The following is a 26665-nucleotide window of genomic DNA, read 5'->3' as shown; positions in this document are numbered from 1 at the left end:
CCCTGTCTCAGCCTGCCCATCAGCTCTGGGATAAAGAGAGTGTGTACTGAGCCTGGCATTCTTTGTTTGTTTGTTTGGCTCTTTTAAGACACGATCTCTCTATGTAGTCCTGACTGTCCTGGAACTTACTATGTAGGTCAGGCTGACCAGAGATCCACCTGTCTCTGCCTCCTGAGTGCAGACCTTAAAAGCATGCCGGGCAATGGTGGCACTCGGGAGGCAGAGGCAGGCGGATTTCTGAGTTCGAGGTCAGCCTGGTCTACAGAGTGAGTTCCAGAACAGCCAGGGCTACACAGAGAAACCCTGTCTCAAAAAACCAAAAATAAATAAATAAATAAATAAAAAACAATAATAATAAAAATAAAAAAGTGTGTACCACCACTCCTGGCTCTGGCATTTTGATGTGGGTTCTGGGGAATGAACTCAGCCCTGATGTTTACCAGGCAAGAACTTTACCAGCCCTGAAAATAGTTCTTCAAGGGTTAAGATTCTATGTGCATATCTATGTACCTGTTTTGAGTTAGTGTTGTTTTTAAGGATATCAAACAACAAAAAAAGATTAGCCCTCTCTAAAACTTACAATGTGAGTCCCATTAGAAAAAAAACTGTGTGATTTAGAAAGGAGATGAAGCCAGGCATGGTGCTGCAGGTTTGCAGGAGCACTCAGAGGGCATGGCTAGGCAGGTCCCTGAGTAGGAGGCCAGCCTGGGTTTATACACATTGAGTTCTAGGCAATCTAGGACGACATGTGGAACTCAGGTGTTCCAAAAAGAAAAAAAGAAAAAAAAAAAAAAAAGGAAGAGGAGGAGGAAGGCGGGGAGGGGGAAGAGAGGGGGAGGGCGGAAGGGAGAAGGAAGAGAGTGCAGGTGTTGGAGAAAGGTCAAGGAGAAGGGGAAGAGAAGGGAGATCAGGAAGAGAAGAGGGCAAATGTCCCCAAGGAACTCTCTGAGTGACTTCCCCCCCCGTGTAGAGTGATTGCCACAGAGCGAGGCCTCGGAGATAAATTATTCTGACAATTACATTTGGCATTTAATTTGGCAGTTGTTACCCACAGCTGTAAAGGTGCCAGTGCTCCACCTTTGAGAGGTAAGGGCGTCCTTAGTTCTTCATCTGAAGACAGCGCTACCAGAGCCCTTTGAGTAACTTGAACATGCCTTTTAAGACTTTAATATTTAAAAGGCAACTTTTGAGGTCTCCGGAGGGTACATACTGCTTTCTACTTCCCATCTTAGACACCGAATTGGTTCTTCAGCTTGCCAGTCTCGTTTAACCGGTCTCGTGGTGTTGGTGTATTGGTGACAGGCTGGCTTTGAACTCTCTGTGTAGTTTAAGATAACCTTTAATCTCTCACCCTCCGGCCCCTCTCCCTAAGTGATGTGCACCACCTCACCCAGTTTTATGTGGTGCTGGGATCAAACTGCAAGCCTTTATGCACAGCTACATTTAAAGCCCTAAGTTATGCTCTTGGAAAGGGGGATAGGAACTTAGTGGTAGTCTAGTTTTTAGTCATTTGAGACATTCTAAACGTATGGAAAGGAAGACCTTTGAAGGATCTGATGCAGACACAGAAGGCAGATTTGATTGTGGGGGCTCACAGCTGTGTTCCCAGTGTGCTGGAAGCAGAGGCCAGAGGCAGAGGCTCAGTGCAGGCAGACAGCATGACCCTGGCTCAAAAACAAAAGCAATACAAACAAACAAACGGAAGCAAGGCACGTGTAACTTTAGAGGCCTTTTCAGTATGTGTTTCCAGTAAGACCTTGGACTGTTGTTTCTCAGGCTGTCAAACACGTGGTCCTCCTGTTTCAGCTCCTGAGCGATAGGGTGATCAATATTTATATTTTCTCGTTCGTAGTGACAACGTATGAAGGCAGCACTAATGTCAGTGAGACAAAAGTACAGCAATTTCCAGAAGGGATAATAGGATAAAAGACTTGTTTTACAGCAAGAGGCTGCCTGGGTTCCATATCTCAGCCACTTGATCAAGAACAGACTGCATTGAGTTTTTACAACATCCTGGATAGCAGAATGTTTTACAAATGAGAAAACTGTGGCATGGGAGGACTTAGGTTTTCCAGGACCACATAGCTGCTGTGGAATGATTCTAGATTCAAGGCCAAAGTGCTCTGGGTAAACTGGCATGGCGTCCGTTCTGCTTTCTTCTCAGTTCACGCTACTGAAGCTTTTAGGGGCACCATGACAATCTGGTGTTAATATCTACACCTCTTCACTCCCAGCCTCAGTCTTTCCATGGCTGTGGAGTTTGGGGTTTGAAGACCTCTTGAAAGGTCGTAGTATTGGGGTGAAGGGAGAGCTGTACGTGTCCCCACTGAATCGATGGAAGACAATAAAATAATGCAATCCCTGTTAGCATTGGAGCTCCAGGGTGGCTGGGGGTTTGTCTCTTCATTTCTGTATCTCTAGGATCTAGATTACAAATTAGTACAGAGGTGGGTATCCATTAGGAATTTGTTAAATGAATAATAAGTCATTATTAAATGAATAAATGCTCAGAGTTCTTGAGAGTGAATGGAAGTTAATCCACTAAGTTATCTTTACCATGTGAAATGGAAGAAGTCTGAACTGAAGGATCCCCTAGTCCCAGGCTATGACCCTGGGCAGGACTCCTGCCCAGTAGAACCCTGCAGAGTGTCAGAAGGTGGGACAGGAGAAGGAGCCTGGCTAGAGGCTGTGGTGGGAGGGGGCTTGCTACTAACAAATTAATTATGGGTAATGATGGGTTTCCTTTTAAGAATATATGATCAGAAGAGAAAGTCTAAATGACATGAAACAGTCTCATTTTGTGAATTGAGATCCTGTGCTTCTTTGTCATGAGATTGAATCCCCTGTTCCAGAAAACAGAAAAGCCTTGGATTAGAGACAGTGTTAGTGAGCATGGGCCAGGCTCTGTGTAAAGTGGTGGATATGTTTTCAGCAATGCTGAGAGCAAGGTAGTTGTTGTCCGCATTGTATGTTTGGGCCACTATCAGGGAAGCCTTAGGTTGCAAATGATGAAAATAGCTGCTATGAAAAGGATACTTGGGGAGGGGGAGGTTCACACCGTCTGAATACTGCTCGGCCACTCAGGTTTTCTTCCCAGCTCCTGATTATACCACCGGGAAGTCCACCAGCCACTGGCATATTCTGTGAAAGAGTCTGTCTCTCTTAAAACTTTAAATGACTCTGGCAAAACTTGGTCTGGAGGTGTTTGTAATATTAGCTTTGACGTGAACTAGTTGAAAAAGAGTTTTGGACCCTGCTCCTGGTAAATATCTCAAGTGATGGAGCTTGAGTAAGGGCGTATTGGACGGAGGGAGTCAGGGTAGGTGCGTCTAGGGGTGGCAAGTTATGCGTGGGTGCTTAGAGGGGAGGGCTGCTTTCTGGTTGCCAGGCTGCAGTTTTGAGAGGAGGAAGTGTGACTAAGATGCTGGCAGGGTGCCAGAGACAAACACTTCCTGTTTGTAAGCTGCAAGGTGGGTGTAGTCCTGCATCCCCCAGAGAGGCAGGACAAGCTTCCTGTTTCTTTCCTGTACCCACTGAGTTCTCCACAGCCAGGTGGTGGTGCTGCTCAGTGGTGCTGCGCCTTAGAACCATCCTGAGTCTGTAAATGAGCAGCGAGTTGAGAAAACAGCCTCGTAGAGTATTACTTATAGTCTGGGAGCTGGGTGCTGCTGAAAAGCGCTGATTTTCACTTTACAGTGAGGTCTTTTTAATGTGTGTGAGTGTGTGTGTGTGTGTGAGTGTGTGTGTGTGAGTGTGTGTGTGTGTGTGTGTGTGTATCCATGTATGTATATCTCTGAGCACGTGTATAGAAATCAAAACTCACCATGTTGTGTGTCATTTTTCTTCTGATTTATTTATCTAGTTGTTTATTTGAGACAGTCTTTCACTGACTCTTGAGCTCACCAACTCAACTAAACTAGCCAACAAACTCTAGGAGACGCCCGTCCCTGCCTCCCCAGGGCTGAGATGAGAGGTGCATGTCACTGCTCTTGGCTTTAGTTTGTTTGTTTGTCTTTTAAATTGTGGGCTCTAGGGAATTAAACTCAAGTCCTCATGAAAATTCTTTGTCCACTGAGTTATTTTTCTAAATACTCACAATGAGAGTCTCACAACATCTTCACGTGTGGTGATAATGTCATCTCTCTGTGCATGCCCTTGGGCAGCTATTTCCTTGTTTGCGTCCAGGTTGTTGTTTCTGAGATAAACATATAAGTGTTGGCATATTAATAAAAGCCTACACTTTGGTAGTACATTTGTGAGTTTACAGTGGCTGAGCTGAGCTGTCAATTTCACGTTCATGTTTCTTAGGTATTGGACTATAGCTATATCTAAAACTCTATCAATCATATAGATACTATATAAATATATTACATATGTATGGTATATAGATACTATATAAAAGGTACCCAGAACATTTTGTAATCTCTTCTTCATTAGCAGACTGCCAATGGCTAAGGATCTAAAAGACATACTATATAAATTATTTACCCCATGGAGCGAATGCCCAAGCTGAAAATACACTACAGAGTCTAATAGTCCGCCAGAAGTGTGCTTGTCTGAGCAAAGCATTGCGCGTGTAATTTGGATTGTCAGTGTGAGCTGGGCTGAAAGCATCTTAGTTTAAAGTGTGCGGCTGGGGAAAGTGGCAGAGGGATGCTCAGTGTTCCGCTCCGGCTTCCTTGTCCAGCCTTCTCCTTGTCTTTGCTAATCAGTGCTCCCCTGCCCACCATGCTCCTTATTCATTATGGAATGCTTCTCCTGGAGTATAGGCAGCTATAGCCTTTAATTTGTCTTGCTGTGTTTGAAATTAGCATATCTAAGTGAAAAAAAGTTATTTCTCAAATGATAGCATTGTAAGTTAGGCTTATTTAATTAGCTACCATGATCTTCTACTTCATCCTTCTCCAAACATGCTGCTGATTGCAAGAGCACCTGAGAGAAAGAGGGTCCTCTACAGAACCCTGCCTGTGGTGGTCTGAGAAAAAAATGCCTCCCACAGGCCCATTAGGAGGTGTGACCTTGGGGAAGGTGGAGCTTTGTTAGAGGAGGAGTGTGACTCCCTGGTGAGCTCAAGCCTTCCTGATGCCTGCCAATCCAGACGTAGAACTCTCAGTTCCAGGGCTGGTGAGTTGGCTCAGTGGGTAAAGGTCTGGAGTTTAAGTCCCAGCAACCACATGGTGGCTCACAACCATCTGTAACAAGATCTGATGCCCTCTTCTGGAGTGTCTGAAGACAGCTATAGTGTACTTACATATAATAAATAAATAAATAAATCTTTAAAAAAAAATTATTTAAAAAAAAAAAAAAAAGAGCTCTCAGCTCCTTCTCCAGCACCTGCATGCCGCCTTGTTTCTCACCATGATAATCGGCTAACCCTCTGAAATTGTAAGCCAGTCCCTGTTAAATGTTTTCTTTTACAAGAGTTGCAGTGGTGATGGCATCCCTTTATAGCAATAGAAATGCTAAGACACTGTCCTGTGATGGAAAGCCAAAGAGGGCAGTCTGGTGAGGGTGTGGCCAAAGTTCCCCCTGGGGAAGTGCACTTCACCAGGCCTCCCAGCACTCACTGCTTGTTGGCTGGAGTTCTCAAGGTAGAGAAAGGCATTCGTTCCTTCACTTGCTTCTCTGCCTTTTAAAAAATAATACATGACCATTCAAATGCATAGCTATTAGAACAGGAAGAAAACTTTACAAATAAATAGAACACTTTTATACTGCCACTAACTGGAGATAGTCTCCAAAAATAGTTGTGGTAATTCCTTCTAGACCCATCTTTGTGTTTACACACACACACACACACACACACACACGGAGGGAAAAGGCGGGACCCAGAGAAATAGCTCCGTGGCTAAGCATTTGTTGCTTTTCCAGAGGGTACAAGTTCAATTCCCAGTGCTGGTGTACTGTGGCTAACACCCTCTTCTGGTGTCTGCCCACCTGCAGGTACACTTGCATACCCTGTATACCCACATGTAGGCATGCACATACACATAATTACAAAGAACAAAAGTCCAGGCATATTGGCTCACTCAGGCAGTAAGCCAATATGAGTTCAATCGATGGCTGTTAGTTCAAGGCCAACATGATCTAAGTCGTGAGCTCCAGGCAGCCAGGGCTACACAGTAAAACCCTGTTTCAGAAAATAAATAAAACAAACAGGATGCCATACTGTATATTCTGCTTAGAAATTAGTTTATGGTGGTATGTTGCGCAGGAGTGTGGCAGAGGCTCATGGTAGGGTGCTCTGTGGTATCTTCATAAAGGCAATCAGTGAGTTCCAGAGCTGGTCACTATGGTGTTGGCTGAAGTAAGAGGTTAGGCTGAAAGGAATTTGAGATAGGACCAAAGAAATGTCACATGCAAATTATTCCCCCAAGTAGTGAGTGTAGTTCTGATGAAGAAGCATTCCAAATTGTATCTGCTTTAAAACACAGTGACAAATTGATTTCTATTCCGGTAGATTGACTTCTGGGCTACGTGAGTATTCATTCATCTAGGACCTGAGAGTCCAGCATGGATAAACCTGATTTGACCTTACCACCATAGAATTTACACTCCTTAGGGAGATAGACAGCCAACACAGGGAGCAATACATAAGAATAATTTGGTTCACGTTGTATAAATGCTCTTTGTCACTGTGAAGGACTGATCTGGCGGTGGCAGTGCCAGGGCTCAAGTGGAGGAACTCAGTACTGACAGAACCGAGCAGAAGGAGAGCTGTAGGAAGGGCTCGTCTTTGCTCACTCCACACACCCAAGAGGGATGTCTCTGCTTGAGAGTGTGGCCTTCCTCTAGATACACACCCCATGAGATGTAGTCACTCGCTCTGTCCTGTCACTCAGATCTGTGGGAAATCACAGTTGCTTTCTTTGATGTTCCAGAGTGTACCAAGAATCTTAGGATGCTTTCGGGTTATTTTTCTCAGTCTCAGGGCTAATCCCACCAAAGCGGGAGTAAATGGAAAATTTCTGTTAGATAAATGAGAGATGTCCGGGAGGTTATTGTATCAGTGTAATTCCTCCATCCCCACTTCCTAGACCTTCCCAATGTTGTATCCAGTTTTTTAATTCAGCAAACCATTGAGCCACATTGGTCCACAACATTGTTTTAAGTTTTAAGGATTTTGTGCTTGTGTGTGTGTGTGTGTGTGTGCGCGCGCGCGCGCGCGCGCGTGTGCGCGCGTGCCTACATGGGTGTCCACAGAGGCCAGAAGAGTGTTGGATCCCTGGAACCATTGTGCGCTACCCACCACAGGTGCTGGAGACTGAATTCCGGTCATCTAGAAGAGCAAGCATTTTTAACCACTGAGCTTTCTCTCCAGTTCCTGATTTATAGTGAACCATGAACATAGAATGTCTATGCTATCTGAAATAGTTAACCCCATTTTGGTTAATACTATTCACATGTCAGGCTTGTCTTATCTCCATGTCGTATGTATGGCCTTAGGTGAGTTACACGGCTTCTCCAAGGCTCTGGATTAACTTCTACATAATGAGGAGAATTAGGTATTATTGGCCACCACCTCTCTGCCTGTCCTGGTACTCCATTAAATACGGAAGCTACTCTGAGAATGATTTTATTGAGTGTTGTGTTTAGCACTGTAATGGAAAGGAGAGTGTGGGATATTTAGAAATCACCTAGAGATGGGATTGAAAGTCTTGGAACTGTATTCTATCTCCATCTTCCCATGGCATGGCCATATGACTTAGACATTATCTTTAACCCCTCTTGAGTTTGAATTCCTTGTGAGGCAGATTGGAAGCTTGGTTGATTGGAACCAAAGGTACCTGGTCCCAGGGTCTCTGCTAACTGAGTGGCTCTGGTAATGGGGTATGGTTCATTTGATATCTTTTATTTTGTTTTGTTTTAACCAGCTGTTTAATTGATTCAAAGATAGGTCTTGATGTGGCCATAGCTACTTTTACTGTTGGTATCATGAGTGACTGGTGGTCACTAGATGTCATGTTGACAAGCTAGGATAATAATTTTTTTGTTTGTTTTGAGGCTGCGTGTAACTAATTACATAATTATGAGTTCTTTCAGTTTGGTCATCATAAAGTTAACATCACAAAACTAAGTAAGGATTTACTAGCAAGATAAAAATAGTAATAAATGTTTTATACAGTTGACACACATGTTCAACATATGTTTTTCAAGCCTATAAAAACAATGAACTCATTGTTCAGTCTATAAAAATAATGTCTAGGTAGTCTCTTCTCAGAAGAACCTTTCTACCTTTGCTTTCAGACACTTGTGTAGGCTTACACGTTTATAATTTTAATGACTTTCAATCTCATGGCCTAATTCTGCACTGCTCTATGAATTACATTAAATCCAGTAAAGCAGATAAATGGGGCTGGAGAGAGGGCTCAGCAGTTGCGAAAGGTTTGTTGTGTGTTCATGCGCATGGGAGGACAGATTCCAGTACCCACGGAACAAGCCAACTTCTGTAACCCGGAGGACGGTGGCAGAGAGAGGCGTGTTAAGACTTGATAACTTCTAGACTAACGAAGAAAGTGAGAGCCTCAGATTTAGGAAGAGACCCTGACCCAAAGTAACAGGCGGAGAAAGATAAGAGAGTACCTGTACACTCTTGTGGCCTCTGTGCATGCGCACGTGCACACACACACACACACACACTACACACACACCTACCTTTAAATCTTTTTAAAGACTGCATTGCTTTCTTGGATCTCTCTCTCTCTCTCTATATATATATATATATATATATATATATATATATATATATATATATGGTTATTAGTTATTTAATCAGTCTCCGTGTGATTCGGGCCCACCTCCAACTTCCACTTTTGCCCCAGTCACACTGAGGTGGGCCTCTGCTACACAGGAGCCTGTGACCATGGTAGCGAGTCAGTGGACTCAGTTGCTGAGTCAGAGAATATGTGCCTTGGCAGTTCTGGCTAAAATAAACAAACTATTTGAATCCGTTTCCCGGGTCTTTCCCCCCCACTGGTGTGTGAGCAAGCTGGTTTCTTTCTTCTCAGCCACTTTTTCCTCCCGTCTGCTGTGTTACCAGTACCGTGGAAACTAGTGAAAAACACCGTGTCATTGCCGGGGAAAAGCCGATTAGATGGGTGATCGTTACAATTTATTTGTATAAATTCCAAAGAATGAATATTACACCGAAGACCACTTCCTAAACTACGTATGTTTGCTAAATTAAATAGCTGTGCTGTTAAGTGTTCTGGAAGGTATTTTACGTTGCTTCAGAGCACAGTTAGAGCAAGCATAGAAAATCCTTTCAATGTGAACGCGGTCAACCAATTGAAGCCTCCCAGGGAGAGTCGTTGTCTTAATGCAGCGAAGCGCACTCTGCCGCACGCTATGCAGAAGGTTTGGCCGCAGCCGCCTCATCCCTGCGTTCTTCACATGTCGTTTTCTTCTGCCATCTCTAGATGTTCTGCCTGTGTGTCAGAGAGAACGGTAGTTAATAGACCGGGGCTCAGTCACGATTAAATGTCTTTGTCTTTAGTTTTGATAGTTGCTACCGCTCGTGTATAGCATCTGTGTACATGTGCATATACAGACAGCCTCAATCAATGTACACGTGCATGTACACACACGGCCTCAGCATCCTGCAGTGGGATCCTCCATGCTTCATGTCAGAGAGCAGGGTAGCTTGTGATTTCCCCCCCCCCAAAAAAAAACAAACATGTTCTTTTTCTTCACATTCATCTTATTACCTAGACATGGAAAGTCACTAGAGATGTCATAAGTTGTTTTTGTCTTGGGCTGCAGTATAATGCATATTAAAGTAATACTGTTTTTTTTTTTTTCCCCATACATTCTACATCGAGCTGCATCCCAGGCTTTCCAAAGCCCCTCAAGGAATTAAGAAAGTTGTTTTTCATGCTAATGTGCTCTCTTCTAAAAATATTTATTCTAGTAGTTGACTTGGGGGACAGGGGAGGTGGCCTTCATAAGAGCAGCAGGAATTTCATGACTTTTTAAATAAATTTTTCTCCTGATTTTGACTTTCAAATGTGGTGTTTAAAATGACAGCATCCTAATTCATTGGCAGAGAAAAATGTTTGTACTTTTGACCTATTTGAAAGGTCCAGAAATGATGGTGGTTGTATTACAACCTTTATAGTTAACTTGTGATTAATATTAAATTGCTTGGAGTTACTTAAACACAAATACACATTTAAACATTATCAGGCAGTTACCTTTTATGTATTACTTTTTAGCGTACATATTATATTCTAGAGCAATTGTCTGCTTGTAGCTTGAGACTTATGCTGAATTTGAAATTGTTTGATGCGTATCCACTTGCCTCCTCTGTCTCCCAGGCAAAGTAGGTTGTTACATTAGTCAAGCAGTAGAACGTTGAGCCTTCTATGAAATGTAGTTTCCTTGTGTTGCGTATCTCTGGGCCCATCCCTTTGCCAGTCCTGGAAGTCAGTGACATCTTACACTAAGGGAACAAAGCTTTTTTTTGTTGTTATTGTTGTTGTTGTCGAATCATAGCACCCCCTAGCATTGTAATAATCTGTGTTTTAAAAATTAAAAGAGGGCTGGAGAGATGTCTGATCATGTAAAGAGGCTTGCCTGGCAAGCCATGCCGCTGAAATTCTATCCCTGGATTCCATGTAAAGGTGGACGAGAGAAGTGACCAACACACAATGGCTGTGGCACACTCGATCCTAACACATATCACACACGCACAGACTACCAAGTAAAAACTTAAGAAATTCAAGCGAACAGTTTATGTTTATACAGTGAACCATTAAGAGAATCCAGTGTGATGTCCGTACGTGACCGGGGAGACCTGTGAAAGGTTCTGTGGAAATGATGGAGAGTGGGAAGACTCATCACTATTTTTGCAATAATTAATTTCATTTGTCTGTGTGGAATATGTGGCTGTAGATGCGAGCTGTCGCCTGTGGCAGGACCTACCTCGCACATGTAGAGGTGACAAAGGGAGGGTGGCTGCCCACGGATGCCTAAGTGTTTCACTTGTGTGTTGCAGGTCCTCCTCCCAGCAGCTGGCCTGCTACAGTTACAGGATGTGAAGAAGACATGCTGTGAATTTTTAGAATCCCAGCTTCACCCTGTCAACTGCTTAGGAATCCGGGCTTTTGCCGATATGCATGCATGCACAGACCTCCTGAATAAGGCCAACACGTATGCAGGCAAGTGTAACAGATCATGATGGAATTTGAGACTGTGGGGAGTCAGGTCCCTGAGATCTCTGTGGCTCCATGGTGGACTGTGGAAAGTCATGTTGACTTCTGGGTCTGGGTGTTTTACAATTATGTTTAAATTTCCAGAATGCTAGAACTGCAAAACTGAAACATAGTCTTAAAATTCTGAATTTAGATGCAGCTGTAGGGCTGTGGTGGAATGCTTGCTTGCTCAGTAGGTGTGGAAGATAGGATTTGATTCTCTAGTATCACATAAACTGGGACTGGGGATGGACATCTGTAACCCCAGCACTTGAGAGGCTGGGAGGAAGGATCATGCGTTTAAGGCCGTCTTGTATGTATAGTTTAAGGCCAGCTTGGCATACTTGAGACCTAGTCTCAAAAAATAAAACAAAGTACAAGTTATTGGGGCTGAATGATAAAATAGCTTCTTTATAAAAACATTGGATCCCTAAGTATTCTTTGTAATGCATAGGTGTTTGAGAGAATGTATGCATGTATAATTAAATTATTTTGCCTTTGTGATGTTTTATACCTTTTCCACTGTATCCATGGAAACAATTTTATGGCCTAAAAATCTTCAAAGTAATGAAATCTTGATGTGTGGGGATAGACTGGAAAGGTGGGACCCAATTATGGCTCTGTAGATATGGGTGTCATAACGGCCTTTACTATCAGCAGAGGGATACCCATGACTGTTGTGTGATCTGCTCACACCAACCATCTGCATCTAGAGGAGAGACTGGTGTTAGGCCTTTGGACGGAACTAAGGGTCACAGAGGGAGCTTGTGTTCTTCCTTTGACCTTATAAACATTTGAAAATGCATGTTAAAGTGATCATCAGGAAGCGCCATATTGTTTTAGACCATGTTTCTGGAAACACACCTACAGAAACTGTAATTCACTATGCTCCATAGGAGGTGTCCCCACAGCTTCCACAGACTCGTCCCTCTTTGCTTGAGACAGGGTCTGCCCTCAAACCGCAGCCATTCTCCTGCTCGAGCTTCCAGAGAGCTGGGCTTATGAGCGTTTGGCACCACCCCTGGGTGACAAGTGCCTTTCATTGATTTTATGTTTTGATGTGTGATGTCTTGCCTGCACATACATCTGTGTGCTGCACGTGTGCAGTGTGCAGTGCCAGTGGAGGCCGGCAGAAGACATCAGATGCCCTGGAGCTGGAGCCACAGTAGGTGGTGAGCTGCAGCATGTGTGCCGGGAATCGAACCTGAGTCCTGGAAGAACAGCAAGTGCTACTTATTCACCGCTGATCCACCTCTCCAGCCCCCCCCCCCTTTCTCCCTGTATTGGGAATTGAACCCAAGACCTTGTGCTAGTCAGGTTGTCTCCCGAAACCACACCCCGTTATTTTCACTTGTACTTAAGGCAGTCTCCCCAAGTTGGGTAGGGATGCCCGTGCTCATGCAGTTCTAACCTGGGATGTCCTGCTTCCGATGCTTCTGCTTACATGCCACAGCAGCTGAGGTGGCAGGCATACATTTTGTGCATGTGCTTGGTCACCACTGCTTTACTGGCATGGCCCCCACCTGCAGCACCCCTTAATTTAGTGTAGCCACGACTGACCTTGAGCTTCTGACCCCCAGCTGAGAGCCACCATACCCTGCTCTACCACTCCTTTCCAAAGTCGGGCTGATAGAATCAAGCCATTTGGGGACACCTGCTGGCCTAACTGTCCATTATAAAATCAGAGTTCCAGGAAGCTGATTCGGGGATGAGCTTTTAAAACTCTGCTTAAGTCAATGGAGGACGATCCCTAACAGACCGATGGCCAGAAATCCTTCTCCATAATGTGCTGCTCTGAACTCACCAATGTGTTCCTCAAGTTAGTACTGTTGCTCTCCAGCCAAATAGAAAATACTCCTTAGAAATGCAGTCTCCATTAGCTAGACGTGGTGTGTATGTTTTAAGTGATTTACATTAAGACTACGGGGGCAGGGTTTTTGTTTTAATGTGTATAAATTGATTATTATTTAGCATGTCTCCCCTGAGTTGCTTCTTGTTGACACCGCGCTTGATAAATGTTGGTTCTTAATGTGGAGGAGGGGAGCGTAGGGGGAATGCAAGAGATAAAAAATGGAGTGGAGACAGGGCCTGCGCTGCAGCAGAGCAGCCATGCCTGCTCCGAGGCTGCAGGCCAGCGCACCGCTTAGCTATGCTTGGGAGGCTGGGGGATTTCTCTTATTGAAAGTCTTTTGGCATACTACAGAATCTGAAAAAAAAAAATTATTCTCTCAGACTTGAAACATTTATGTCTTTACTCTGTAGAGTCCTTCACGATCGGATAGATTTTTTTTTTTGTTTTTTATTTTTGAATAGAGAAAAAGAAAGGATATTTTCTGTAAAAGTACCCAGAAGCATGGATTCTTCATTTTTACCACGCTGTGTTTTAATTCAGAGTCTCAACTCAAATATGTTGCTTTTATGTTTGCTTCTGAAGTTTGTATTTGCTTGAGTATTTTAGGCTTATAGGTAACATGTTTTAAAACATCTTTTACTATGAAAAGAAAAAAATATACAAAAAAATAGAACAGTGCTTATAATCCAATCAGAAGAGCTCTCAATTCGTAGAGAATATTTCAGCTGTAATCTTCTTTTCTCCTCACCCCCTTTTAAGATTTATTTATTCATTTTATGTATATGAGTACACCATTGCACTCTTCAGACACACCAGAAGAGGGCATCAGATTCCATAACAGATGGTTGTGAGCCACCATGTGGTTGCTGGGAATTGAACTCTGGAAGAGCAGTCAGTGCTCTTAACTGCTAAACCATCTCCCCAGCCTGCCCTTTTCTCCCTTTTTATGCAAACTTCATAAAGAGGTATACATATAGAAAGTCAGGTTGTTTTGAAATAGTTATCATAGTCTATCCTTAACTACATAGGGAGTTCAAGACCAGCCTTAACTCCCCAAAAGATCCTGCCTCAAATAACAAGGAAAAGAATGGGGTAAGTGGTGAGATGGCTCAGTGGATAAGGGCACTTACCATCATGGCTGATGGAATTCTAAGCCCCACGTGATTGAAATAGAGAACTGACTTCCCCAAGCTGTCCTCTGATGTCCATGTGTGTGCTCAGCACCCCATACACTCACTCACTCAATCAATCAATAAAATATTTTAAAAAGTGGTCATGGTAAAATCCACTAATTGATATAACTAATAAAGGTTAATCATCATAATAAAATGTTTAAGTGAAGAATTTACCATGATCTCCGCTTATTGACTTACTAGGATTGTGCTGGTTAGAGGCAATCTTCTCATGTTTTTTTAGGTGATGTGTATATTTTAAACATTTCCCAACTCAACTAGACCTTTGTCTTAAAGCTGCTTTTGAAAGCAAGCCATAGATCCAAAGAAGCTGAAAATGCAGCTCCTTGGCTTAGATACATTTTAATAATTTTAGTGAAAAAGATATTTTGGAAATCGGATTTTAATCATAAACTGAAATATGGACTTTTTAAAGCCTTCGTTGCCGGTAGTTGAATTTCATGATTTCATGCAAAAACAAGGGGAGAAGGTCTTGGAGTCCTCATCCCATCTGTACCCCACCTGACTCACTGCTCTGAGATGAGCGAGGTTCCCCTTGTAACTGAACTGAAATCGAAAGCATCGCACGGATGGGTTGGTGAACCCTCGGCCTTGCAATGTTGTCTGGGAGTGCTCCTCAGGCCCCCGAGCCAGTGCTCACCCTGGAGACTAGAGAGACACAAGAGGAAATTTTGTCTTCTTTAGTAAGGGCAAGCTCTTCCACATGCATACACTCAAGAAGATTGCATGTGCATGTTAGAATGAGGGCCAAAAAACCAGAGCAACAACGACAAAAAACCCAGAGCTTTAAGAAAACATAGTATTTTAAGAAATAATGTATTATTTTTTAAAAGTATATGTAGGTACATGTCTGCACGTGGATGTGTACACATGGTTGCAGGTGCCTCCGGAGGTTAAGAGCGCAGAGGTTTTGGATCCCCAGGAGCTGGAATTATAACAGTTGGGAGCCAGCTGAAAAGGGTGCTGGGAACCAAACTTGGGTCCCCTGGAAGGGCAGCAAGTGCTCCTGACCACTGAGCTAGCTCTTCAGCTCTAAGACAAGCAGGGTTTGAATGAAGCAAGATGGTGCATATAAGCAGAAGACCTCAAACCCTGAAATGACCTTTGGGTTTCTGTCCTGCGTTTGTGGTGTCTGCTTGAGTGTGCACAGTTATTGTTCTTATGCAGTGGCTTGCCAGTTTTTCCTCTTCCCTAGAGAGAGATGTGAAGAATGTCTTCCCTTTGTGACAGACACTGAGCTTGTTTTAGTCACATCAATCCTGTCATGTTTGGCTCTTAGTTGATAGTGTGTTCAGTAAGAGTCAGTAATTTAACCATGTCTACCGATGGGTGCCACATTCTGTTCTGCCCACATCTGATCATAGCCATCATGGTGGATCAGTTCTTCATCGCTGTGACAAGACACTGGAGAAGCGTTAAAGGAAGGCTTCGTTTTGGCTCAGATCCAGAGGGTTCAAGCCCACAGTCACCAGGTATATGTTTGGTGGGTAGGACATGGGGACAGAAGGGCATGGGAGAGGAAAGCTGCTCTCTTTATTTTAGACAGAGTCACAGAACAAGGGCCGTGGGACAAGATCACACCCTTTGGGGGCTGGCAAGACATCTCAGTGTTGAGTATTGTTCTTCCAGAGAACCCATATCTAATTTCCAGAATGCACATGGTGGTTTATGCCCATCGTTACCTTTCTCTTCTGTCTTTCCTGGGCACTAGAAATACATGTACACAGACATACATGTAGGCAAAACAGTCAACCCCTCCCCATGACCTCCTTCCTCCAGCTGAACCCTGCTTCCCAAGGGTACGTTACACTAGTACAAATAATCCACGTATGACATTAGCACTATCATGGTCTATTCTCTCATCAGCATCCTCAGAAGCAGAAACTTTATCACATGAGCTTTCAAGAACAAGTTTAGATAGAAACCGAAACAGTTGTAACATCCAAGTTTCATGTTCCAAGAAAGGCTGGTAATTGAGGCCTAAATTCATAGCCATTTAGCAATGAAGACCTCTGGCCTATTATTGTACAAGGAGATCCCCAAAATTGGAAGTCCTTAGGCCAAGGAAAGAACATTTAGGAAAATGTGGTGATCTCTGTGAACCTTTGACGAGGTTCATAAGAGTTGCATTAATCTCGTTCTGTTGCACACGGCAGACAGAAGTAATGTTGGTGTTATGAGAGGCAGAAATATAGAATACCAAGAATTAATGGTTGATGGCGGAGAAATCACTCAGCAGTTAAGAATGCTTGCAGTGCCCTTCCAAAGGACCAGAGTTCGATTCCTAACACCCATGTGGCTCAGCTCACAACTGCTTGTGTGTCTAGCTCCAGGTCTCTCACTGCCTCTTTCAGCCTCTGCAGGCATCAGCATACACTTGAGCACATTTGCAAAATATGTTTGGCCGAGTATGGTAGTGCACACTTTTAATCCCAGTGTTTTGGAAGAAGAGGCAGGTAGATTTCTGTGAGTTTGAGGCCATCCTGGTCTACAATGAGAATCCTTTAGGCAAGCCAGGGCTAGTTTTTGTATCATTGAAGAGAAGGGAGCCTCGATTGAGAAAATGCCTACATAAGATCAGGCTGTAGGTAAGCCTGTAGGACATTTTCTTAGTTAAACTGATGGGAGAAACCCAGCCCATTGTAGGCTGTACCATCTTTAGGCTGGTGGTCCTGGGTTTTATATCCTATGCATATTTTCATATACATGTCTCCCTTCTGTATATATGACATGTGTAACATTGTGTAGCTAGCATGTTATATATACTGAGCTATGCCTTATATTGTCTTATTTAGTTGTATTTCCTAAGACTGTTTTTATATTGTGAGCTACCCTTTTAGCATGTATAGAATATTCCATCGCATGGCTCCAATGCTTACTGGTGAACTTTTAAATAATTAAAATCAGTGTTCCTCATATGTTCAAGTCTCCAGATTTGAGCCCAGTGCTGCCGTCTTCTGCATACACTGTGGAAGATTTGAGAGGTGCTCTCTGTGCCCTCTAACCTGCAGTGTCGTACACACACGTGCACACACACTCATGCACTCACACACTCAAACACACAGTCACGGTCACGTACTCTAACACACACACACTCACAACATACACACTTACACGCAGGCTCACAGTGGAGGTTTGTAAGACACTTTGGGCTCCATGGTTTTGTGGATTGAAGCTGGAGAGGTTCAGTCATATCATTTTTATTTTATTTTATTAGTAGTAGTTGTGATATGAGAGCGCTTCATGTCTTGAGCTAAGCACCAGACAAATCATTTGGATCAAGAACACATAAAATAACAGACGGCCAGTCACCTTCCTGCCTTCCTATGGTTTCTATCAGATGTGTTTTTATATTATAGCATTGAGAAATTGCTAGTATTAAATACATTGGATATGTGTGTGTATGTTCCCATTCATATCTAAATGGATGAATATGAAGTAGCCTGCCCTGTGCTGAGAGTCTCACATAACCTTTTAAGTATGGTTTCATGTCAGCCAGAGCTGAGAAGGCCAAGCAGCCCCCTGGGAGAGGTCGGGGTGTTGCTTGTTTCCACAACAGCTCACACAGCTCCTTTTGCCCTTACATGTGTGATAGCCTTTGTTTTTCTTTAACAAATAGGAAATCAAATTCTGTCCCTAGAAATGGTAAGAGAGGCTTTATGTAACGTGTTTTACTTGGGGTTGCTCTGTGGTGTGATATCTGTAGGTGTGGGTGCGTGTGTGCCAGGGTATGCCTGTGGAGGGCAGGATGGCTCTGGAATACTTTCTCCCCTGCACTTCTATGTGGGTTCTGGAGATCAGAAGCAGGCCTTCAGATTTGTGTAAAAACACCTTTACCCACAGAGCTACCCTCTGGCCCCTACCTCTAAACTTTATTTATTTGTGTGTGTATGTGTGTAAGTGTATGTGCCCATGTATATGGGAGTGGGTGTGATGAACATGCATAGAAACAGAAGGCTTTGTGTCCTCCTCTCTTATTTTCCACTTGTACCTTTGAAGAGTCTGTCCCCGAACTTGGAGCTCATGTTTTCTTGACTGGACTGGAAACCAGCTAACCCCAGACCTAGGGTTAGAAATTCAAAGTCTGCTTGTATTGCGTCCTCTCTTGACCACAGCAAGGAAGACGCAACCACCAGTTCTTCTTACAGCAGTTTATTCAGGAACCTTGAACAATCTTTATCATCTCCCTCTTCATCTCTCCCGAGCCTCTGGATACAAGCCCTTTTATACTCTTATCCACTCTAATCTCGGCAGGCCACGTCACCTCACCAGGCACATGGCCTCAGCCAACCAGAAGAGAAGGAACATATCACCACCAAATATGGACCTGTTTACCACAAGCTTCATAGCCAACAGGTGCCATCTTTTAAGGTGCAGCTTCGGGTAGCCCAGGGGGAGGGGCTGTGGCCTCCTACATATCCCCCTTTTTTCTTTTATTGCAAGCAAGCTACATGGGTGAAGGTAGAGGTCTAATTCCCCATATGCAACCATAGGGGCCTTTCACAAAGCCTTCCTCTGGGCTCACCACCCAGGGAGGCCTTGGCCAGCTCCCGTGTCATTTTTCTGGGGGAAGGACACTTGGACACTTAACCCTCAAGCAATTAGACATGCCTTCCAGAGGATGCCAAACAGGTCACTAGCTGTCCCCTGTGCAGTGCTTAGCCTGATGGCAAGGCTATTTCTTTATGGCAGCAAGCCAAAACTGAGGTGAATGTCCTGCTTCCACAGCGGCAAAGGCCTGCACCACCATGGCAGAAGTATGGGCCTGCACACACAGCAACCGACACATACACCATGCACACAACACACAGCAAAAATTCCCCAGAAGACCATCCCTCCCCAATCCTTGAGGAAGCTGAAGGTCCTCTGGATCATCTTCAACCACTGCTGAGCGATGGCATCTCCACACGGATGTTCCTGTTTCGCGGGACAAATTAGCTGTACGAGAAAAATTCTGAAACTGCACAGAGGTTACACTTAGCATTATGATTTGAATATATGGAAGGCAGTATTTTGGAAGCACCATTTACACCTGACNCAAAGACTAATTGCTCCAGAATATCTACAGTAAGAATCCAGTTTTTAGCTGAGAGTTAACAAGGGCGTTGAGCCAGCTGCTTTGATTTAAGTGGTAATAAGGGCAGCTGGCCCAAACATGGGTCAGGGTCCCACAACAACGGTTTATTGAAGCACCATTTTAGTTACTGATTCTTCGTTGCCCTTGCTGATCTTGAAACACTGGGAAGGCACCAACTTCTCAAAGCAGATTTCACTATACCGAAGCATGGTGGCTGCTCTTTCCTTCACTTCCTCTTTCCCCATTATAGAGAGGAGGTGAGGGCAAGGGAGGTGCCAAGGGTTCAGGCGGCCTTCCTCGCTTAAAACTCAACTTCACTTCATCTCCACTGTCAGATGATTCATCTGAACTTCCCTCCTCACTCTCTTGTTCTTTAGCTTTTTTACTTTTTTGCTGGCTACTCGTTTGCCTTTTTCTGCTTCTGCTGCATGAGCCTTTACGACACCATGGACATAATTTTAGACATCTCATAGGAGCTGCAGTAGTTGGCCTTGGGCGATTGGGAAAGCAATCTCTTAAAATACCCAGCCTGGCCACAGAAAAACTTTTCTAACTTGGCAGCATACCCTCCACTCGTCTGCCAGGTAAGATTTAATTAAATTCAAAATTACTAACAGCTGCACCAACGTTCTTACTTTCATTTTTAAAGCAATCTCCTCCTGCTCTCTTTACTTTTAAGTTCATCTCTGTGCTGGGAACCTTATAATCCCAATCCGGGAACTTTATAGTCTCAATCCGAGAAACTTATTAAATCGTCCCTGCTCCGGGATCCTTCCCCAAACTCCTGGGGTTGTAAGTCTCACTTACCTCGGACTTACCCTGCTGGCAAACCTGCTTCCTGGCGACCTTGCTCTAGCCTCTATGCTTCCCCAAGGTCCTTCCCCAAACTCCTGGGGTTGTAAGTCTCACTTACCGAGGACTTACCCTGCCGGCAAACACTGACTGCTGAAAGTTCTGAACTTTTCGGTGGGGGAGTTGGGTCCCCGTACAGGCCACCACTTGTCGTGTCCTCTCACCCACAGCAAAGAAGACGAAACCACCAGTTCTTCTTACAGCAGTTTATTCAGGAACCTTGAACAATCTTCATCATCTCCCTCTTCATCTCCCCCAAGTCCCAGGATACAAGCCCTTTTATACTCTTACCCACTCCAATCGCTGCAGGCCACAGCACCTCACCAGGTGCGCGTGCGCGGCCTCAGCCAACCAGAAGAGCGGGAACATATCACCACCAAATATGGACCTGTTTACCACAAGCTCCATAGCCAACAGGTGCCATCTTTTAAGGTGCGACTTCGGGTAGCCCAGGGAGGGGCCGTGGCCTCCTACATGCTTGGCTTGTTATGTGGGCCGTTGGACCTTAATATTGCTCTCACGATTGTACAGCATGCACTCTTAACTGAAAAGCTCCCTCCCTAGCCTCTTGCTTCACTGTCAGATTATGCATAGGTACTTTCACACAAATCATCTCTTTTTTTTTTTTTTTAAACCAAGATGTGCCCTACCTGTTCACAGGCTGCATGCACCCAGGGATAACTATGGTTGAGACCCAGCTCAAACATCGTAAACTTACTTAAAACATTATGAGATTGTGTACGCATGTATGATTTGTTAAGATTTTTACTCCTATGTGAACTTTGTAGATGGTAACATTGCACAGCAATGTCAAGAGGTTGGACACTCCTGCAGGCATCCTGGGGCCCACACATGCATTGATTGGGTAACATGGCTCACAGGTCCACGTGACTGTCTGTGGACTCAACTGTGGTTGTGTGACTGTATATACAATATGCAACGATTCCTGATAATGGATCTTATCCATTGTGGGACTGGTCTGTTTCTCTCAGGAGTCTAACTCATAATAAAAAGAAAAAGTAGGTTTGTTTTGTTTTATTATTATGTTGTAGGCAGGTTCTCAGGATGTAGTCATGACATCAAAATCACCATCCTCCTTCTACCTTCTTAGTGTCAGGATTGAATGTGCTTATCACAACGCCTGGCACAAGTGGAGCTGTCCCACTCAGCTTAAAGTTGGAGGGTCACCACTGTGATACCAGCAAATCCCACTCAGATGAGTTCACTCTTCAGACATGTTTTGCATCAGCCACTAATATATTGGGAGTATTTCATCAATTGTCAGGTATTATGGTATACACCTGCAATCCCAGAACACAGAGGGATGTAGAAAAAGGAGGGTCAGGAGATCAAAGTCATCCTTGGCTGCATAGTGAGCCTGAGGTGAGACCCTGTCTCAAACAAACACAGAGCAAAGAGACATTCCATTGCCAAGCAGTTATTGATGGACTCCTTTATTTCCAGTTTCCAGCAGTGCTTAGCAGAAGGTCATGCCAAGAACTTGCTCGTCATCAAACAGTTTTCCTTTATAATTTACCATACGAGGGTTGGAGAGAGAGAGAGAGAGAGAGAGAGAGAGAGAGAGAGAGAGAGAGAGAGAGAGAGAGAGAGAGAGACAGTCCTAGTGGCTAGTGCATGCCCCAGCACCCAGGAGGCTGAAGCCAGTGGTTCCTGTGAGTTCGAGGCCAGCCTGGGCTATGAACTGAAACAGTCTCTCAAAAAATAAAACAAAGAAAGTTGACAGAAGGAGGAAGAGAAGAAGGAAGGGAGGAGGCTAGACCCAAGTGTCATGAGCACATAGCTGGCCAAGCAGAGAACCACTCTGGGCTGGGGCAGGGATGGTAGCCCTAGGATATGCAAGAGCCACACTGCTTGGTGTGGCCAAGTCAGCTCACACAAACTGCTTTGTAGGTCAGCGTGTAGAACCATGTGGTGCTGATAACCAGGAAAAAATATGGTCAATAACTTCTAGTCTATGTAATTGCTGAGGTGTTGTTTTCTTCTTTTTAACTTACCAAGAATGGTTTTGAGTGAGTACAGTTTTTTCCTGCTCATGAAGCAGACACAAGGAAAAAATATTACTTAATTTATTTATTATATCTAATTCCACTGTAGCTGTCTTCAGACATACCAGAAGAGGCCGTCAGATCTCATTATGGATGGTTGTGAGCCGCCATGTGGTTGCTAGGATTTGAACTCAGGACCTTTGGAAGAACAGTCAGCGCCTTTAATTCCAGCACTTGGGAGGCAGAGGCAGGCAGATTTCTGAGTTCGAGGCCAGCCTGGTCTACAAAGTGAGTTCCAGGACAGCCAGGGCTACACAGAGAAACCCTGTCTCGAAAAACAACAACAAAAAAAAAAATAAATAAAAATAAAAAATAAAAGAGCAGTCAGTGCTCTTACCCGCTGAGACATCTCTCCAGCTCTTGTTAATGCTTTTTTGACAGTGTCTTGCTGTGTTGCCAGGCTTCTGTAGAACTCATTGTGGCCTTGGGTTCTTCATACACCTGGCTTAGCCCCTCAAGTGTGCCACCACACCAGCTTGTTCTGTTTCCTGTGTCCTTCTCTCTTTTGACATTTCCTTTTCTATTTTGCATGAGGTGGAGACATGTCACAGCAAGAATGTGAGATCAGAGGACAGTTTCTGGTCAGTGAGCTCTCAAGTACTATGCTGTGTGCACTCATGTGCCAGCGAGAACACATGAACACAAACACACACACACACACACACACTCACACACACACGGATTGAACTCAGCTCAGCAGACTGGATGGCAAATGCCTTTCTCCCTGTGCTGCCTGTATTTACCCTTTATTAAGTCTCACTACTAAGCAATATTTCTGTCTTTCTTAATATTCAAGAAATCATATTTATTGCTGCTGCTTTGTGGTTTGTGTTTTATTCCCCCTTCCTTTAGGCACCCTAAGACTGCAGTTCAGGCTGGCCTGGAACCCACAGAGATTGTCCTGCCTCACTCTTTCAAGCACTTGGATTATAGGCAGAAGCCTTAAACCAGGCTAAGGAAAAACTAATGTTTGGTGAGATGGCTTAGCAGGCAAGGATGCTAACCACAGCCTCATCCCTTGTATTCACACATGAAAGGACAGAAGCAACTCATGCAAGTTCCAGTAGCCCCTCAGCTGCACACATTCATGTACACACACATACGCACACACCACATGTACACACAGACATACACCCCCACACACATACATATCATATACACATACCATACATACACACGCCACACATACACAAGTAAATGGATAATTTTTAAAAGAAAACCTTCAGATCTATCTGTCTGTCTGTCTATCTATCTATCTGTCTATCTATCTATCTATCTATCTATCTATCTATCTATCTATCTATCTATCTATCTATCAATCAATCACATAATGTCTGGTGAGATCAGAGAACTAGAGGATGGTGTTTTTAGATGTAGAAGGGATTGTAGTCTGTTCTTTAGCCCCAGACCCCACTGTAGGTGAGTGTTCCATGCAACCATTCTCTAAACACTAAGACACATACTTACCTACCATTACAGAACAGTTGCCCTGTTCTGAAAATCCTCTATTCACCCCCACCGTTCCCGTATCAGAAATGGGCACTACTGATCTCTTACTCTCTCTCTAGTTTTGCCATTTCTAGAAGGTCTTCTTGTAATTGTACAGCTTTATAGCTGTTCAGATTGTCTTCCTTTGCTTAGTAATACATTAAGAGTCTTTTTTTTTTTTTTATGGTTCTCTAGCTGAGTAATAGTCTTTTTTTTTTTTTTATGGTTTTTCAAGACAGGGTTTCTCTGTGTAGCCTTGGCTGTCCTGGAACTCACTCTGTAGACCAGGCTGGCCTCGAACTCAGAAATCCGCCTGCCTCTGCCTCCCGAGTGCTGGGACTAAAGGCGTGCGCCACCACGCCCGGCTGTAATAGTCTTTTGAACGAGCCAGGCCTGGTGATGCAGGCCTGTGACCTCAGCTATGTGGGAATTGCAATCTCAAGACCAGCCTGGGCTACAAAGTGAATTCAAGGCTGTTCTGGGCAACTTAGTGAGAGGCTGTCTCAAAATACAAAGTGGAAAAGTGGGTGTGGATATGACTGTTATTCCTCAGGAGCCCTGAATATCTTCTTGTCTCCATTTCTCTAGCAGTGAGAACCACAGCCAATACCACACACCTGACTTTCCGTTTCCCCTCTGGCTTCTGGGGATTGAACTCATGCCTAAGCATTGTATCAGTTGTACTCCTGCCTGCCCCCACCCAACCCCCAGGGTGGCTTTACTAGGAAATCGGGAAGATATGTAAGTGGTTTGGCAGGAGGGCAGCATCTTGCAAGGTCTGTCCTCTTCTGACTGTCCGTTGCTCTAACTGGCCAGCTGCCACAGTTTGTAGGTAAGAGTTAGGATCTTGTAGGTTCAGTTCGGGTCGTGTAGTTCTGCGTTGGGATTGGTTGGAGAAGACATTGTAACTTGAGTGGTTTTTCCCTGAGCCACCTTGGTTTTATTTTGGTTAACTATGATAGAAATAATTCCATTTGGTATGATACACTTTTTGTAACTACTGTAAATCTTTGTTTTTTTAGTTTAAAATTCTTAATTAGTGTACACAGTAACCCATTTCATTGTCATTTTCGTAGTTCTAGCTTTGCCTGACTCCTCCCACTTCCAGTGCCTTTGCCCATTTCTTTCCCCAACCCTGCCATATCTGTCCACCACACCCATCCCTTTCAATTTCATAGCTCATGTGTTTAATTATTCTCTCTTTCTGTCTCTTTCCCCTATCTCCTGGCCCCTTGCAGTTTTTTTCTTGGTGTTTACTCCTATTAATATTGTGTGTGGTGTGTGTGTATCTACATATGAGAGAGGACACACACTATTTGTCTTTCTGATCCTGGGTGATTGCACTTAATAGAATGCACTTATTTTTAGGGATAAATACAAAGGTATAGGGGAAAAGCAACCCTCCTTCATTGTTAGTGGGCGTATCTACTAGCAGCCACTGTGTAGATCAGTATAGAGGCTTCTCAAGAAGATACAGATAAGCCGGCGGTGGTAGGGCACGCCTTTAGTCCCAGCACTTGGGAGGCAGAGGCAGGTGGATTTCTGGGTTCTATGCTAGCCTGGTCTACAGAGTGAGTTCCAGGTCAGCCAGGGCTACACAGAGAAACCCTGTCTCGAAAAACCAAAAAAAAACCAAAAACAAAAACAAAAAAACAAGAAGAAGAAGAAGAAGAAGAAGAAGAAGAAGAAGAAGAAGAAGAAGAAGAAGAAGAAGAAGAAGAAGAAGAAGAAAAAGATGATGATGATGATGATGATGATGATACAAATAGACCTTCCGTGTGACCCGCTGTGCCACTCCTGGGCATGTTCTCAAAGGACTCCATGCCTTACCAGAGGTGCTGGTCTGTGCTCAACGCTGCGCTTTTCAGAATAGCCAGGAATGAAATCAGCTGCTGTCAGTCACTATGTCTGGGCTTTTATTGTAGTACTACAGGGCACGCTCTGCCATGGACATGTGGGTGTCAGTTCTCTCCAGCCAGCTGGCCCGGGAGCCCTTGGGTCATTCACCTGTCTCTACCTCCCATGGTGCCTTGGGTTTTCTGCTGTCACAGATGTGGGTTCTGGAGACCAACGTCTGGCCTCTGACAGAAGTGGCCAAGAAGTCTTCTACCTGATGTCCCATGGGTCTGTTTTTGGTTTTTCCTTTTCCCTTTCTGGAAGCAGAGTAACAGGCGTTCCTGTCACCTGTTTCTCATTTTCTCAGTGTTTTCAGGTTTTCGTTTGGAGACCAGGTCTCGCTATGTATGTTGCCTCCGTGGCCTGAATTTCATTGTTCTAACAGATGTGTGCATCTGTAGGATGGTGTAGTGCGTGATGGGACAAGATGATAGGTGTCTTTTGATGTGCTTGTTTTCCACCATTATGTAATCTTTGAAGAAGTGTTTATTCAGATCTCTTGCCCATTTGAAAAATGGGACTATTTTCTTGTTGAGATTTAAGAGTTCCATGTTTTACATAACAGTCTTTTGTAAGATGAATGTTTTATAGAGTTTTCTCTTAAAAATTATGACATCTCTTTATGTCATAACACAAAGATCTAGTGTTAATGAAGTGCAGCGCACTAATGGTTTGCTTTATCCCACTTGCTGCCTGGGCTGAAGTCATCACAGACCAGAAACCACTAGGTCTTCTCCTGACATTTTGTGCTTCTGAGGCAGTTGTGTGATCCATTTTGGGTTAATTTTTTTTTTTCATTTACAAAAGAAATTCCATCTTCATGATTATTTCAGTGTAATATCTTGCTTGCTTAACCCAGACACTGACTTTTAAAAGAACTGTGTCTGTGGGATTTTGGTAAATCCAATCATTTTGTAATTACCCCAGGAGTTGTTCATTATGTTTGAAGTCATCTGGTGAGCAGCCTTTTATAAAGTGAATAGGTATTCAGGAGGTTTGTGAAAGTGCACATTTTGTTTTTAAATATTTTAAATAGAACACTAATAATT

General features: G+C 43.9%; 1 protein-coding gene across 1 annotated transcript in view; it reads left to right on the top strand.

The window, feature by feature from the left end:
• Positions 1–26665, top strand: part of Klhl2 (kelch like family member 2) — a 107980-nt gene that overhangs the window by 56076 nt on the left and 25239 nt on the right. Inside the window, exon 5 of the mRNA XM_021219112.1 lies at positions 10997–11159. Coding sequence (XP_021074771.1) covers positions 10997–11159 — 163 coding nt within the window. The remainder of the gene's footprint in view (positions 1–10996; positions 11160–26665) is intronic.

This window comes from Mus pahari, chromosome 19 (genome assembly GCF_900095145.1).
Source record: "Mus pahari chromosome 19, PAHARI_EIJ_v1.1, whole genome shotgun sequence".
NCBI classification, from domain to species: Eukaryota; Metazoa; Chordata; class Mammalia; order Rodentia; family Muridae; genus Mus; species Mus pahari.
The sequence above is the reverse complement of the archived record's forward strand: the minus strand, read 5'-3'. Positions and strand labels throughout refer to the sequence as shown.